General features: G+C 40.4%; 1 protein-coding gene across 6 annotated transcripts in view; it reads left to right on the forward strand.

Moving 5' to 3' along the window:
* Positions 1-18562, forward strand: part of lpp (LIM domain containing preferred translocation partner in lipoma) — a 202427-nt gene that overhangs the window by 91041 nt on the left and 92824 nt on the right. For all 6 annotated transcript variants that reach the window (XM_034235722.1, XM_034235725.1, XM_034235726.1 and 3 more), the window contains 2 exons: positions 12578-12681; positions 16110-16232. In XM_034235722.1, the coding sequence (XP_034091613.1) occupies positions 12578-12681; positions 16110-16232 (227 nt within the window). The remainder of the gene's footprint in view (positions 1-12577; positions 12682-16109; positions 16233-18562) is intronic.

Raw genomic sequence — 18562 nt, forward strand, 5'->3', positions numbered from 1 at the left:
TGTGTGGTTGCGTTCTAGTCACTTTGCTCAGCGCTACTGCCTATTTAAACTTTTATTTGCCGTACTCGCCTTTAACTGTTCGCTCAGGTTAATCTCGCCCCCCTCCGACGTAAGCGTGACGTATGCGGTTCTTGCTTCTACACTTTTTTGGCACCGGATTTCGGTGCTTGGTAAGCACCGGTTTTCGGTGCTTAGAGCAGGCTCCGCTGCGGTGTGAACAGGAAAAAACCAGTGCTTATCAGGCTCTAGCTCCGAACTGGCCCAGGAACCGCATTGGTGTGAAAGGGGCATAAGAAAGTTATGTGCACCCCTGCTTATTAATAATAATACATTTATTTTATATAGCGCTTTTCCGAGTGCTCAAATACGCTTGACATTATAGTATTGGTTGGCTGCATTGCATATTGTATGTTCTGGGTGGGATGACAGATTAATAAGCAGACATGCTTATTATAACTGTATGCAGCTTTTTATACTTTGCGGTATAAGTGGCTCTCCTATTGACTTTGTCCTATCAATGCGGCTCGCATGTAAAAAATAGTGAAGACCACTGCTCCAGAGGAACAACGGCAACGTTAGCGCAGAACTGCTTTAATGACGCTCCTGAAGGCAGCTGAGAACTGTCGTCTTCACTGTTCTGCCTGATCAGACCGGGTCCAGACTGTCCAAAATCTCTTTCATTACAAACATCTGACTTTTTCTCCATCTTTGGTTTCAGTCCCCAATCATGTTCCACTTCTTCTTAACTGAGTTATTTCTCTGAACAATGAAGTGTGCAGCTCTCCGTCAGGAACACATTGACCTGAGTGCTCGTGTCTTGTATTGATTGTGGGTAAAACACCAGCTTTATATGTCTTAATATTTCAATTTAAAAGCAACTCTTTCAAACACAATTATTGAAGAATATTATGGTATTAGTTCAAGTAATACACATCACATAGCAGAGCTATTTAGCATTACTTTTATAGAGCAATCATTTGATGTATTTATACAATCCTAAAAAGCTCATTGATATAAAAAGAGGGCTGGAGAACAGAATCGTATCATACCTAATGATGCTGATCACGGTCACACTGCTTCATCCATCCCTACTGTAATTATTGTTCATTGCAACACAGATCTTTTATTATGTTGTGGCCATTGTTTCTATCAGAACATTGGATTGTTAAGGTGTGCTCTGACTGAACACAAATATTCTGCTTAATTATCCTTTGAGTACAGATCGATGGTGTGTGAATTTAGTTGGCAGCTGGTCCTCTGATGGATACACATCAATATTTTGTTTCTCCTTTCTTTGCCTCTGTGCACATTTAGAGTGGAGGTTAAAGGCCTTGCATTCTTTGCACATTTGCTTCATAATTACAGTCACATATTAGCATTGTGACAGAGGCCTTGTTGCATGCCTAACTTGTCATACACATACAGAGCAGGACTGTGGTTAGCATGTGTGAGTCCAGGAAGCCTTGCATGCTCGGCTCTTTTAGGCCCCTGGGAACTGAGGGTTTGTTTTTCCTAAAAAAAGTTCTAGTGCCACAAGATATTATGCAATGAACACATTTACTGATAGTTTCTACGTGTAACTTACTGTATTTAATTAGTTGTTTTTTTCTATTGCAACAGGGTTAAAGTGTGGAATTATAATCATACAAAGTTTCATCTGAGGCTGAGATGATTGAAAATAACGTAGAATACATATAAGTATACATACTGTATGTATGTATGTATGTTTGTTTATATATATATATTAGGGCTGGGCAAGTTAACGCATTATTATCACATTAACACATTCATTCATTAACAATTATTTTATCGCGCAGCCATTAACGCATTTTCTATTTACTTATTTATTATTATTATTTTGAATGTCAGTTTCTCACTGGCTCTGAATACACATACAGACAGACCATGGGTCACAGGAGGGGGGGAGATGTTGATCAGTATTGACTTAGGATGGGCGTCATCACGCCTCTCAACCAATGAGAGCATTTTGGGGACTGGTACTGAACTCTGACATGGACACTTTACATCTCTTCAGACGGAGGAGTTGATAGAACCAGAGTTATTTGGAACAAATGCAACGTTTTCTTATCTCTGGACTCTTAACAAACTAGATTAAATGTTATTGCCCTGGCAGTGGCAAATAGCTTTGGTTTTATATTTGATTTGATCACATTAATGAATACCCCACCCCCCCGGTATGCAGTATGTTTTGTAATGTAAGATATTTTCCAAAACTCAAAGCCTCAAACCCCCCAGAGAGCCCTACATTACCAAAACAAGGAAACGGTTATGAAATGCAGCCAGCAGTGACCTGTCTGCTGATCCAGATGTTACGTCTTGTTTAAAACAAGTTCTTAGACGGCTCCTTTGAGAGCTCTGCACACCTCCAAAGGGCAGGGGGGGTCATGTGTGGTTTGGCTCTGCTGTAAACACTCCGCCAGCATACTGCAGATAGATGTGACACAACTGTTTACTATTGATTACACAATCATTTGGTGACGTTAGCTTCTTCTCTATTGTCATAGAATTGAATTGTCATTTATTTCTGCAAATAAAAAATGAATAATGTTTCCCCATTGATGATTTGTGATTGATGATCATTAAAGACTTGTTATTTTACATTTTAATACAACATATTTAATCCAAAGTATTTTATCCACAATTAATCATTGTCTGGGTGCTAAGAGGATTAATAACTAAATAAAGCGGGAGGGGAGACATATGTAGATTATGTTGTAACATAAAGAAATGTAAATGTATGAATTCATGCCACAGTCTCTCTGTTAATATCTCATGACCTCAGTGGGAACTGTTAACCCCACTTTCTGGGTTTTATCTTTTATACTGTTCTATGACAGTAATTACATAAAGTTGGAAAAGCTTAGAATATAATGTTTGGAGAGATTCAGTTGTAGTCATCTATAATGTTGATCAAAATGGGAAATATTCAAGAAACACAAACTGATACATTTTTTATTTAACATGATCTTATTTTAATATCTAAAGAATGCAGCATGTTGTATTAAAAATTCAAAAGGTTACCACAACAGCATTTTGACATTAACATTTAATAATGAGTCGACATATGTGCATTTTTAACACACACACATATGTAAAGCCATCTGCAGACATCTCCACTTGTCAAAGGATAAGACGTCTTTATGAACAGCTTATCTGGGTCTCCTTTTTTTATTTATTTAATATCTTTTATATCAAATGTGGGGACTGTCTGATGTAAAATTGCGGATTAGCATAAAAATGAGGGACAAGTCAATTTGGCACGGCGCCTCGCTGTCCCTTTTGTCTGCCGGGGAGCGGCGTGAGCGTCTGGGCCGTGTTTACGGAGCGGACAAAGAGCGGGGCGGTGCTCAGACAGAGCCCGGCCCTCACATGTTTCAGGGAGAAGTTGTTCTGATTAAAGCCCCAGCAGGAGGAAGTGACCCTTCGCTCAGAGTTCCTTACAACAGATCAGATGTGAGGCTTTAAGCTGATCTCTATGGGACACGGACTGCAGGGAGGTCAGGTCTGATTGCTTTTTGCACAGACAGGTCAGCATTCCTCTCCTTTATGCACCTTCTTATGCAACATATGGAACTTTACTCTGAATTGTTTGAAATAGGGTTTTGAGGATGCAGATCATTAAAAACACTTGAATTTCAAGAGAAAAATCAAGATTTAAAGTGCTTGATTGTATTTGTAACTTTCATAATCAATCACTAACTGGCTGAATAGTGTCCTTTTTACAGTATATACATAATATATGGTGATGTCAAATGATAGGTATACTTTGGCCACCTATAACTGGTTACAAGTATGCCACTTAACACAGCTCTAAAGTGCTGGACAAGCGTGAGCTGTGTTACTTTAACACCCACAAATATGAATGTGATGTGTGTGTGACCAGTAGCAGCTCTTCCAGACTCTGCAGCTAGGTGGACAAACATCACAAATAACCGGGGAAATGCGAGGCAGTGCAACAGACCTCCGAACAAACAGTATCTTCCTGAGACTCATCGGTTCAGTTTGGCTGCAACAGTATTGACACCAGCACGTTGTTTATTGTACGCTGGCAAGCTTAGAATAGTTCAAAAAGCCTTTGAGTTATTGGCAGACGGAGGAGGCAACAGGTGCACAGATGCATTGTGGTATAAAATGGCCTTCTTAAAGTCTCTTGTAAACAAAAAAACTTCACAAGCGTTTATGCTAATAGCTTCCATTTTACCTTGAGACTCTTTTAGGTTTTTACTGAAAGCTGCAGAAATGTATCCTGGGTAAAATGTGTTGCACATGTGCCAATGGGTTGGAGTGGAGTGCAGCTGTGTGCATAGATCAACTCGTTATTAAGTCTTCTCTTACTAGACTTCAGTGTTAACTACGCACAGAGCAGGAGGCTGGGCGTGAAGCTCGTGTTCCACTTCAGGCCACTGACGTCTTCTGATTTGATGTTGCCCTCTTTATGTACACAGCATTCTAATCAATATTGTGGAGAGATCTCCAGGACCTCTGCCTTGCACTAAGGGCTGAGGAATATGGAGACGATCTGATATCATGTGTTTTACCTCTACCAGAATATCAATATTGCAACAATATTGAATGCTATTGGTGCTTTCATAAAATATTTACACAATGAGATGTTTGATGAATAAGGATTAGCAATGTGAATATAATGACGGAGTGGTTTAAGGAGGAATACAATATACATCACTGTATTACAATGCAGCCTTTAAAACACTTATGCCAAAATACAATATCAGAAATCTAAGTCTCAATTCACAACATAAATATAATATGTATTGATATTGTTACTGTATATTGCTCAGTAGTTCCATTAAAACACTTCATTTTTGCTATTAATGCAACGTGTTTAAATATGTTATCTCAGTCGTGTTTGAATGCTTTATTTTTTATTATTTACTGTAAGTAAATGTAAAGACCTGTGATCTGAACGGTAAGGGTAAAAACCCATCCTTAGCAGCATCTCTATCACAATATGTTCATATTGTCTGAAATCTATTACTTATTATTTAATGTCAGATTTATTTTCCAAGGCAGTAAGATGCTGCTGTTGGTTACGAGGGCTGAGGTTTTCTGGTGAGATAGTGAAAGTTGGAAACCTCTGTGAAGTGCTGTTTTTGATCCAAACTTTTCACGCCAAGTTGCCAGAGACCCGCTAATTGTTTGCTCAGAGCAGTTCAAAAGTGTCGACCATGTGCATAAGCTGTTTTTATTCCTCCCTGCTTGAGTGGCCAGAAGCAAACTGACTACCGGTTGTTATGTCAGAGTCCCTCATGGGTGTCACCAGGAGAATTGACAGGAAATCCACCAATGAGTGTGTGAGTCCCTGTAGAGCCCACAGGCCCGCTGAGAGCCAACACACACCTTCACGACGTGTTGTGTCTGCAGCGTGCGTCTCCACAAGTGAACTATGTGATTCTTTTCATCTTCACTTTAAACTTTTCTTTGTTCTCATGATAATTCGTTTTTTCACAGTGTACAACTTCATGTTTGAATTGTCTCATGTGTGTCGTTAGTTCTTATGCAGCCAGAACAAGACGTTTCACTTCCTCAAAATGTCAGCTCCATCCAGAAGGGTCAGAGTATTGTGAACATATGTTTTCTTCATATCCTGTCTGTTCTTTCAAACATAATCAAAGACAGTTTCTATGTTGAGTACGATTTAAAAAAGAAGGGTTTCACTGGAATAAGCAGCTTCTTCTCAAAAGAACTGCTCTGCCATCAGATGAAGTTTGAGTATGATAGAACACATCCTATATAATAACATATGCATACACTCTGAAACTGCTGTGTTAAGGTGGACACTTAGTTGTTGTTTTTTTAAAATAAAGTATTATTCCTATGTTATTTATCTGTTTGAGTTGTTATCGTGTTAAGCCAGCCTCGTCCTGTTTTCAGTCTCCAGTCAGGTTTCAGTGGAGCTCATATTATCCTAGAAAACCAACAAAAACAGAACCAAAGTTCTTAATAAGATAAGATACAATATACTTCATTGATCCCAAATTGGGAATTGTTTTTGTTGCGGCAATATGTAAAACAAAGTATTGTACATAATTACAACTAAAAAAATAGTCGAAAATAAACAATTTTACAATATAAACATCTCAAAATGGAAGATAAAACAGAACTAAAAGGGTGAACATATAAATGTTGATTGTGAAGATAATAATGTGTAAACTATCTGACAAAAAACACATTTGAAGGGCTAAATACACAAACACAATATAAAAGTAGGATTTTATTTACATTTAGTGTACAATAATGGCATATTCAATGACATATAAAGGTACAGTGTGAAGTCACAACTCTTCTTCCTGAGCCCTGTCGTTTCCTTTGGAAAAAAAGGCAGGAACTCAAAATCTCATTCAGAATTAAAAAAGCGTTTACCAAAATATGTTATGAGCTGTTGTACTTATATTTATAAAACACATAATGGTGACACGTGCAAAATGACCATCAACCTTTTGCATTGACATTGCTCGTCACCAATAACAATATGCGCAACACAAGCTTCTAGTCCGACGCCTCCTGCTCTATGTATAACATCATATATCGTGTTTCACATTATTGCTTTAGGTCATTCTATTTGTTTCGCTTTTGAAGGTATTTACATAACAAGCCCTTTCAAGGGTTCTCAATGAGAGAGACAAGGACACCTGAGAGCTGCAGCTCAGCTCTCCACCTTGTGAGGATACACACCTTCTACTCTTCCTCACTCCACCTTGTGAGGATGCACACCTTCTACTCTTCCTCACTCCACCTTGTGAGGATACACACCTTCTACTCTTCCTCACTCCACCTTGTCAGGATGCACACCTTCTACTCTTCCTCACTCCACCTTGTGAGGATGCACACCTTCTACTCTTCCTCACACCACCTTGTGAGGATGCACACCTTCTACTCTTCCTCACTCCACCTTGTGAGGATGCACACCTTCTACTCTTCCTCACTCCACCGAGTATGCACACCTTCTACTCTTCCTCACTCCACCTTGTGAGGATGCACACCTTCTACTCTTCCTCACTCCACCTTGTGAGGATGCACACCTTCTACTCTTCCTCACTCCACCTTGTGAGGATACACACCTTCTACTCTTCCTCACTCCACCTTGTGAGGATACACACCTTCTACTCTTCCTCACTCCACCTTGTGAGGATGCACACCTTCTACTCTTCCTCACTCCACCTTGTGAGGATGCACACCTTCTACTCTTCCTCACTCCACCTTGTGAGGATGCACACCTTCTACTCTTCCTCACTCCACCTTGTGAGGCACTCATGTTTGTCCCATATGACATTTCAAGCTTTAAGATCAAAAGAGCAACCCTGACTCTAAAGCATTCTCCTATTCTCTGTGTTGCTTTCCTTCATGCAGAAACACCATCCGTGTATTGTTCCTGATCTGAATGTCTGCTCCCGTGGGAAGGCTCCTCAGAGTAGCAGGAGCCAATTTGGGTTTTCTCCTTTACACTTAAAACAAGTATATCTCCAAAGACCTCAAACCCCTCCCTTCCATCCCCAAACCAAATGAAGTCATAAATCCCTCCTCTATACATATCATGCTAATTAAGAGCAGGGCTCATCTGCTCTTCTGCAGCGGAAGATGGAATGAAACGGCTCCATAATTATGCCAAAACAATGTGCTCCCTCTCAGCCTCTGCCACAGAGCATTTGGAAGGGAGTGGAGATAAAGCACGCAACACACAGGACATTCTGTCTGCAAGGGATTACAGCTTTTCAGCTACTGAATTAAGACAAGCCACTTCTCACATGTTCTTTTCTGTTATTACAGATACGTTGTGATTCAAAGGTATTAGGGCCGTTGTATGTATAAAACAAAAATGTGCCCAGGTCAGGGGGGGGGGGGGGGGGGGGGTATTCCGAGGAAAAACCCAGCATTAACAATTTAAAGTTATACATTTATGAGGAAACAAAACGTACATTTCCTCAGAGCTTGACATTGTACATTTGCTAGAAAAACAACAAAGATATTCTTCTGAGAATTAAAAAGAAAAAACTCTTCTGTTCTGATTAAATAACATTTCTGAAAAATGCTCGGACAAATGTTGTTTTGTTATTGAGCAATATGCTTCTTTTTGCAAAGTTAGACAACTTGCGGTAAGCGGTTCGAGCTTGGGGAGAGCGAGAGATGGATTAATACACGTATGACTGCATCAGGGTTTCAACACAAGGTGTTCACTAAGACCACATCAAATGAGTGCCACAGCGTGAAAATGTGCACGTTATGTACAAAATACAAATTGATAATGGGATTATATTCACGAGAAGTATATACCATGTTACCTATGTCTCTTATTCCAATGCTTTTATTGTAGCTGGAAAACAAATCAATAATCAGATACATCTTAACATTGACTGATAGCTCGTACAATTTACTACTTTCATCTAAGAGATGTTTTCCCCCCCATCTCCTGGCTCTGTGCGACATTTTAGGTTTGTGCTCAAATCAAAGAAAGAGCTATTTAGCTTTCAGGGTTCAGGGAGTGAATAATGTCCGTCCTGACTGGGTCCTGGCTCGTTGTGTGTGAACGCTAACACCAAGCTCTATGATATGAATCAACATATTTTGTGCGCCCAAACAGACAGCCAAACATGTGTGTGTCCCTGTGTTTGAGGTCTCTTCAGTTTATCTCTCCGCTATTTCCAACCCTTCTGTGAATTGTTGGATAATGTGCTGGGCTTTGTCCTAAGTCGTTAAAGAGCAGATGGCCAGCGCTTGCACACGTGTAACTCTGATATTATTGTACATATGTAAATCTGTGAACATATGCTCAACCTTCAGCCCCCACAGAATATATAGTAATCCTTTTGTATTCCTACAAAGAACTATTCTCCTGGGTTGTCTCTGTTCTTCATTGTTCTGTCAGGCATTAGGCATATACTTGAAGTGTTTACAAATGTGTCCCTTACTTGAAAAACAAAGTTTAATATTAGTCCTAGTGTCACAGCTGGATCCGTCTCCACCCCTTATATCTCCCCCTTAACAATACTCCGGATCCCGATAACCAATTATACCTCTTATGGCCTCTCAAATAACTTTAATCACTGATTAGGATTCCTTGTTCAAAAAGCAGCTACTTCAAAGTAATTGCTCAATAAAGACAGGGGAAGTTGTCGTATTAAGTAGGTCTTCCTGCTGCTTCTCTCATTAGCGCTCACTTGGAGCTATCAACTCCCCATTGTCACAAATGGAGCCGGCTTCATTCACAGCACAGAGGCTCTCCCTCTCCTCCCTCTCCTCCCTCTCCTCCCTCTCCTCCCGCTCACGGCTCTGACATGACGAGAGGCTGTCAGCTCGGTCAGACCTGCACAGCAGAAATCGAACAGCTCCCACCCTGTTTAGATTCATTAGAACAATGGAACAGGTTGGCTGACGCAGAGGGGATAACGTTCCCTGGACTGCGGCACGGACCTGTGGGTTTGACGTCTTTTTCAATCAACTCGTTTGGCTGTTTACTGTCGGGAAGCCAGTGAGGGATCTAGCGCTTAGTTTGGGGGGAAATGACAGAAATAACAAAACCTGTGAATGAAAGTAATCATTTCCAGTTCAGATATTTACAGTTAAAAGATGTGACTTCCTTTTTTGGAAGTGTGTCCTCCAGTTATTATAGTGCTCTTTTGTGGTTGAAAGGGAAGTCACATTTGATTTGTACAGAATGTATGCCGGTAAAAGAAAGAGAAGTGGGGAGAAAGAAGCAGACATTTCATGCAAATTGTATATTTATTTGTATATTTTTTAAATATAACTTTTGGTCAGATTTTCACCCATTTCATCACGCAACCACCAAGGTTTGGAAAGTTCAGGCTATTTGTAATACTTTTCCTTCCTATTGGCTTATTTCTCTTCATCTCATTCTTCTCCTTTCAGACCAGTCTGTACTATGAATAACATTAACCACATTTGCATCCCCACTACTAATATTGTTTTTGATTGGGCTTTCCATAAAATGCCTGAAATAAGGCCTTTGTTTAGCACAAGCCTCAACCGAGGTGATGGGGCACATTGAAGGATTCTGCTCAGAAGGTGCCTTTGTTTATCGCCTAACTCTTTACTCCTGCCTCTCAAAGCCGGATCATTCCTGATATAGAAGAATTCTAAATGCTCGCTTCTGTTTCTTTTCTGACCCTGATTCAGCCAAAACATCTTCAAGGTTGAGTGCAGGCGTTTATCAAGAAAATGGTTTTGCTTGGAAGGATTACAGGAAGTACACACAGTTCTAGTCGCTTTACATGAACACATTCCCCTCCTAAATGACTGGCATGATCAGATACTATAAGAATAAGGTTGCTGCGAGAAAGAAGCAGAAGGATTCTTTCAGCTTCCCCCCCTGATCCAGCGGCAAGTCTCACTTTGCACTCTTCCCCCAGCAGAACCCTTCTCAATAAAACATGCATCTCTGTAGCATGTACAACTCTTGTGTTTCCTGAAATGAGAAACATGTTTGATGTTCGAGAGAAGCGTACATGAACGAAATGTTTTAATTCTCTTTAAGCCAGTAGTGACTTATATTCTGGCAAAAAGAATGTGTGCCGGAGTGGAGGGAGGGAGAGCTTTGTTGTAGAGCAGCATATTTCTGTTTCCTCTCCCAGAGGTTTAGAGGAGCTGTTACACTCTGGAGTTTTAGCGGAGGTCACAAGGTGATTATATAAACAATTCACACAGAGGCCCTCAAGCACCCAGAGGGAATATTTAATGCAGTGCTCACACTTTCTCAAATGTTGTAATGCTCAAGACGCAGACATGTGTCCAATTTGACCCACGCTGCATTATCTTTCTGTCTCCTTTTCTATTTTTCTTGCTGTTTTGTTGAGGCAAGTGAAACCGCGCTTCATTAATTTGGTCAGCTGCCTTGGATAAACTACATTGATGACATCAATTAGATTCTAATGAAAACAGATAAAAGCCATGGAAAGCAAATGGAATTTCTGAACAGGACTCATCAAAGTCTTAGCATTGGAACAAATTCCCATTACATCTCATAAAAAGCCTTCCATTTGCAGAGCTCATGTCTGGGTTGGTACTTAGATGTACATGGTCAAATGATGCAGTCTTAAGTCGAGTGCCAAGAGAAGCCAAATCTGAATTTAATTTGGCACGTAGCTCCTTATCCTGTCTGAAACATGTGGTTGGATCAAATCCTTGGATTAGTGGACTTTAACTACACATTTGGCTCGTTTCTCCTTTGGCAGAACAAACACCTTGTCTAACCCATTTGTAACAACATTTACATTTCCAATCTCCGCCAAAAGAGACACATGCTTACTTCAGATGAGTTCTTCTTAGTTAACCAAAGTGCTACGATTAGGTGAGTCGTGGGATGAGGCTCCATTTCATTGTCTTTAATGTTCCTTCTGTCTTTTGTAATAACCCCTTTACACTGTTTGATTGAACAGGTCAAAGAAATGATGATGAACAATCCTGTGTTGTCAGCATTTGGTAAAGACACCGGTTTAAATATATCAGTATATCTTTCGCACAACTTAATGAGAAAAATGTATATGTTAATTCATTGTTTACATTTTGAACTCGGAGTAACTTCAAACTTTCTTAAAAATGGGCTCACATCAGGCTTTATTAAAGAGAACTTCAAACTAGTGTTTGAATACATTTATTTGGAAAATGTTTACTGAGCAAATAAAAAGTGAAACTGACTTCTATACAATCAGACTTCTTGGAAACCAGTGCAGCCGCCCACTGCTGGCGGCTAGAAAGAATGCAGGTTCACTTCACTCCGGTCCTACATCCGCTTCACTTTATTGCCCTGAACAAGATAATACATCACAGCCATAACATGCATTCAACTCCGTTTGAAACATCCGTACAACTCACGCAAATGTTACTATTATTGGTAAATGATACAGTATGAAATGTGTTCACATACACTATTAAACATAATCAAACGTATTCTTAAACCTGCAACAAAACATTTGTTCTTCACCATGAGTGAACCCTTTTATATTTGAGGTCCTTTTAACCCATTGCTAATACAAACATATTGATTGAATGAATGAATGTAACATAACAGCATTTGTAGCTATTCTATCTTACTTCATACCGACAGATCTAATAGAAACTTGTTCTGAATTTGTTGAAACTTACACAAATAACAAAGGGCCGGGTTAATAACTTCACAGCATCTTGCGCAGTTCTCCACACATCAGCATCTGTTCATACACAGTATTTAGACAGTGACCTCAGTTAACTGTGTGATCTACAGCTTGTCAACTGTTGGCTGTCCAGTCACGTCTCCTTGGTGTTACTCAAAGAGTTTATATTATTCCCATTTCTCATTTTGTTCCCTTCATCTATACCATGTCGTTTTGTTTTTTCTAATGAAAAGATAGCATTTTTATTTTTTATTTCTTGTCCAGTTCATGAGATTGTAAATCAAATTATAACATTAAGTTATATTGCATAATATGTCTGTGTTTTATTATTATTTATTATATATTTGACAGTTTGAATGTAGTGTAAAAGAGGAAGTATTTAATAAGCCCTTTTTTTTCTGCATGTGTCTTTTGTTTGTGTGTGTCCATCCCAGCGGACTACCCCCCCCCTCCACCACCTGCAGAAGAGTCGACCGGTTTCTCTCCCCCCTCCAGTTCCTTCCCTCCTCCACCAGTGATGAACTCGTGCGACTATCAGGTGAGAGAACGTGTTGTTGCATTTCATTCTCTTGGTTGTGAGAAACTTTGGAAGAGTCGACGCAGAAAGCAAAGAGCCCCGAGCTCTGCACTGAGTTCATACACGAGTCCAGACAAACTGTCCGTCCATTTGAGTTCCAGCCAAGCAGCAGAGGCCGGCTCCAGATGCTGCCGGGGGCCACAGGAACCCAGAGACCCTCAAACATCCTCAGCTGTGAGAGTTCTATGCAGGGAGGATGGAAGGCTGACACCTATTGGTGGAGCTCATAATGCCCTCAGGCATTTGTCCTCTGCCGGATCACTGACACCCTCAGCACTTCACCTCTGCTGTGAAATCCTCCAAGTGCTTAACATTCCTTTGTCCAATGTCCCCTCTTCAAGCCCATCGTCTGATCTGACCGTTTTCTCATCCTAAATGAATGCTTCCTTTGTTAGTTTGGAGACGAAATGTTACGTAATATAAATTAGTTACGCAGCGCATGTAAATTCACCGCTCTTCCCAAACATCTGTATACATAGACAGTATAAGCCTGCATCCTGGCAATGAACAGTATGCACCTCTTGTGGTGTTATGACTTAGTTATAAAAGTTACACAATTATTTCTCAAAAGTACAAAGCAACGACAGTTAAGCTCCGACAATTCAAGGTTATTTGTGAACCAATGGAATCTTATGATAAAAGCTGCTATCCCTAAACACATGAGTGGTCTGAGCAGGGAAAGAGACACACGAGCAGTTGGGATTGTGATAAGGCGTCAACAAAACGTACTTCATATATGAAATCTGTGCAAATGTTCAGCAAACCACTTATCCTTCCTATCTGTAAACAGAGACACTCATGCAACAATATTACGTTCTGGCTTTTGCACCGTTTAAATAGAATGTTCTAAAAGTTGACTGTTACTGTGAGTTTGTGCAGATTTATCATTTTCTGTAAATTCAACATGGATCGGTCACATCTGGCCCAGGATCAATTAAAGAGGTCCATCTGGTATTTGTATTTAATATTTACAGGGCTACTGGCTACTGAACACAACCAAATATTATGCTATGCCTGACAACTGTCCAGGGCTAACTGTAGACTCATCTTAGTATTAGTCTGAGGTATAGTTAGCTATACATTATGATTGAGCAATTACACACACACACACACACACACACACACACACACACACACACACACACACACACACACACACACACACACACACACACACACACACACACACACACACACACACACACACACACACACACACACACACACACACACACACACACACACACACACACACACACACACACACACACACACACACACACACACACACACACACACACACACACACCACACACACACACACACACACACACACTGCAGTATTGACAGAAGAAGTAAAAGATATCTGAGGCCTGAAAATACGTTAGAAGTAAAGTGTTAAATTAGTCTGAAAGGTTCTTTATGCTTTTTATCTGTACGTATTTGTCTCCTGTCACATTGGCTGTAGAATCAAACTGACCATGCAGCTTAATTCCTTAAGACACTGCTGGTATCTTAATGATGTGTGTTTAAGCCAGAGCAGAACCCTTCCACTGCAGGCGTTGTTCAGAAAAAAAAGGGATGGATATCATTCAAAATGTCTTTGTATCTTTTTCTCTGTGCCTCAGCAATGATATACACTGAGTGAATACATCAGTGATTTCAATGTTATTTCCTCAGAAGGAGGCAGCAGTAGTCTGTTGTGTTTATCACCCTGACTGAGAGATGTCTGGATATGACATGTTAACTCTGAACCCTTTATCAGGAGAGAGGAAACAAAAGCAGCTCCTTCTCATCGTGGCTGTTGTCCATATGGAGCCATACACGGCACATTCTAACACATCATAAAGACTGCAATGTTTCCTTTCATCCTCCTCTTATCCCTGTTAGATAAGTTTGCCTATTTTTTTTCTTTTGTTGATTTGAGACAAGCCATTAGTGTTTTGCTTTGTTTACCCCCGCTCATGATTGCCTTAGATGTTTTCCAGCAGCAGCTCTGCTCCAATTGGAGGCAAGCCCTGTAATGCCTGTAATAGATTGTGACAGGTAATCCAAACACATAACATTAGAATAAGAAGCAGTCACTGATCCAGCCAACTCAAAAAGACCCCGCAGGCAATTGCAAGAAGTCTTCTTACAGTTGCAGCATAGTTCAGAAGACTAGAAATATTTCTGTCATTCCATAGAGAAATTCCCGAGAATTTAGTAGAAACTCCAGTGTCACTAACGGTCAAATCATTTTGAGCTACTTTCCAGATTATTCTACAACAGTTTTGTTATATTTTGTGTATTTTATTCCATGTTGAAGTTGTGTTTTGGTTGAGGTGAAACTGAAAGGATGTAGATAAGTAAATGAATGAGGTCTGAGACCCCGTTTACGCGAGAACAAAACGGGTTGGATCCGCATAGTTTCTCTTGCGTATAGCCCCCATTTACACGAGGCTGTAACACAACGATAGAAACGGACCCCACAACCCATAACGGGTCCCAAGGTGGATAGATTAGCAAACTAAACGCTCTGTGGGGTCCAACGGCTCCGTGTAATCGCCTCTATACGATCATTTCCTGAAAAAATAACAATAGCCCCGCCTCCCCCACCTTTGTTTGTGCCTCACACATCCGGGGGGGATCTTATTCTCGCTGCTTTTGGTGTATTTTGTGGCGGAAGTTACAGCGCCAGTTACAAGCCCGGCATATGTACTACAGCGTTTCCAGCGTTCTCGTGCGGACAGACCAGTCTATGGAACAGACACGTCAAATGAAACGAATACGTGTGAACGGAAGACTTTTTTGAAAACGCATACTGTGCATAAGCGCAAACGTTCCCGTGTGAGCAGCAGACTGCTGAGCAGATACTCTGACTGACGCTTCCTCTGATACAAAAAAATCAGAACCATTCTTATCATCTTTTATGTGTTACATTTTTTTAAATATGGAAATAGACTTTAATTCTAAAAAAGAAAATAACCTTTTTGTTTGAGATACTGCCTGATGTGAGTTTGATGAATAATGCATGAAGAATGAACTACTGTAAATCCTAGCACGCTGAAAAGTAGGAGGTGAAGAGTGCACCGCTTTATGAAAGTTGTCTTACAGACAATACATAGCTTCTTAGTTCTCACCGCGTTTCTCTTAGAGAGAAGTCTCTGCTATTGATGTGTGGCTTTCAAAAGGATTGTCTCGGGTCAAGGTGAGAATGAACTCAGAAACTCAAAACCAAAGTGTAGGAAGGGAGAGAATGTCTCGGAGCAGAGTCAGAATTACTCGTCATTGATGATTATTTCCCCTTAACTTCTGACTGCAGCTAGACAAAGACATACCTTTGTGTTGTTACAGGCTCTTTGCTAAGTTGGCTGCTCACTGTTCTGAACTTACATGTCTGCCCACAGGTGAAAGGACCAGAGAAGACCCTGCAGGAGAGACGCTCCAGCCTGGACGCGGAGATCGACTCCCTCACCAGCATCCTGGCAGACCTGGAGAGCAGCTCGCCCTACAAGCCCCGGGTCGCTCAGGTATGAGCCCACACACTTTTACACCATGCAAATCAGAAACTGTATTTGAGAAGTTGATGTACTCACTGTGACGTCAACAGGCCAGTTTGTTGCTTCTTTTTTTTTTTTAGCAACAAGCGACCATATATCCATAAGAGGATTGTGAGGCCTGGTACTGTTAGCATGATAATGCTAGGTTACCAGCTAAGGCTTTTGCTAGCTGTCTAGTTTGGTAAGCAACATGCACTGGGGTGTATGGAGAGCGACTCAGAGCCAGCCCCAAGTGGCCACTCAAGGAACTGCAGTAGGGCTCCCCCCAAATAGTCGACTAAACCTTAGTTGGCTGAAAAAGCCTCAGTCGAGCAACATTTTTCACTAGGCTATTAGTCTAGTTAGTGGGGGGGAAATTGTAAAGAGAACTCAATCTGGGTGCTGCGTGTGCTTTGCCACGTCAGCTGGAAAACCCCTACAACTTCATTCAGTGCTGTGCCTGGTCAGTAAAGGTGTTTTACATCGTTCTACTGGTCCTTTTGTGAGAGTACAGAGAATTCTTCTAAATCCACGACACCTATGGGAGAGATGATACTCTCAGCTCACCCAGAAAGTACACATTGGTTGGATTTTGTTTGTGGATTTAAACTAAATGATTAACCGTAGCAAAGCAGGTTCCTGTAAGTTGCATCTTTTAAACATGTTTTGCACTAGTGTCAAAATGAGTCTTGACCTAAATCATTAGTTGATATTACATGATATTAAGAGCAACTTCAAAAAATCAAAGCCTTGGGCAGTCTAAATCGTCTGACATACAATAAATGTAGGACAGGCAGATAAAAGAACGAACCACTTGTGTTTGGAGTTGGAAGGCTCGGAGGTTTTATAACATGCAGATCATATCTCTAGTGAAATGTTCCAGTAATAATGTAATACCTGAAAGGTGGTTCTCTGGGAGGGCATCGCTAGTGTACTTTAAATATTCTTATTTTCCAGCTTTTATTCTGCGGCTTATTCTGCGGCTGTTTAGTTACCATGTCTACATGTTGTCTGTTTCATTTGTTTATGAAACGATGCACACGTAAGACTGAAAACAGGGTTAGGATGATCAATTATTGACAGAGCTTTTCATTTAGCTACAGAGGAGGGTTGGTGCCCTCATGCAAGATGTACATATTTACATCCCTATTATGTCAGTCTGACCTTCATCTTTTTTAAAGTATTTTCTATCTGCTTCAGTAGCACTGTTTTTTCTTTAAGTTTTGTTAAGTCATAGTTTGATATATTTAATATATTTTAGTTTTCTTCCCAGAGAAGATTGGTAAAGTCTCACATCTGTATGTAGCCAGAACCAACAGCTGGAAAAACTGCTTTTATAGCACTTTTTGAATATTTCATAAATATTTCATTCCTAAATATCTGGGCAGAGTACAAGGTATATCAAAAGTGACAGTCAACTGTCTTTTTCAAAAATTCCAGAGATTTACTCAAGAATAAAATGGAAGTAATGAAAAATATTGATAAAGACAGTAACCCCTCCTACCCTGGACACTACCTGTTAACCCCCCCATCGGGATCAAAACCTCTCTCCACCTGAACAGTTTCTTCCCCTCCCCTGCCGGCCTCATTAAGGGCCCGGGACCCCCCCTCGGGACCCTCAGCCCCTCTATAGACTTTACGCATTTCACACAATGTAAAGGATATCTTCTTCATCCTAATGCTGTCGGTCCTGCACATCCCTCTGAACTCTGCACATTGTAACTGCACATATTTTATTCCTATTTATTTTCTCTACGGTATACCTATATTTAAACCATATTCAATGTAAATATTGCTATATTTTAAATGTTATTATAGTTTTCTTAAAACGTTTTTTATAAGTGTTTTCATTTTTGTTTTATTTGTATGTTTATGTCTGCACCAAAAACACCAAGACAAATTCCTCGTATGTGTTAACCTACTTGGCAATACACCTGTTTCTCATTCTGATTCTGAACAATACCTACAAAGAAATCATAAAAGGGCAACTTAGAGTGCAGAATAGGTGAATGAATAGGAAAAGATTAGTACTTGTATAGCCCATGTGTGCATAAACGCTTATTTTCACACTAGTTGAGGACACAGATTAGAGTTTTAGATGTGCAAAATGACACTTGAAACACAGTACTTTGGGGGAAGTGTGCAGCATGACATGGACAGACAGAGTGGTTCCATCCTTTAGTCTAGTGACTCCTGGCTCCCTGGTCAGAGGGAGTGAAATGGGTGCACCACACACAGAGAAGAAATGATTGCACCACACAGTGGAGACATAACGGATACACAGTGGAGAGAAATGAACCATGTGGTTCTGAAATGATACA

Source organism: Gymnodraco acuticeps, unplaced genomic scaffold (assembly GCF_902827175.1).
Source record: "Gymnodraco acuticeps unplaced genomic scaffold, fGymAcu1.1, whole genome shotgun sequence".
Taxonomy (NCBI): domain Eukaryota; kingdom Metazoa; phylum Chordata; class Actinopteri; order Perciformes; family Bathydraconidae; genus Gymnodraco; species Gymnodraco acuticeps.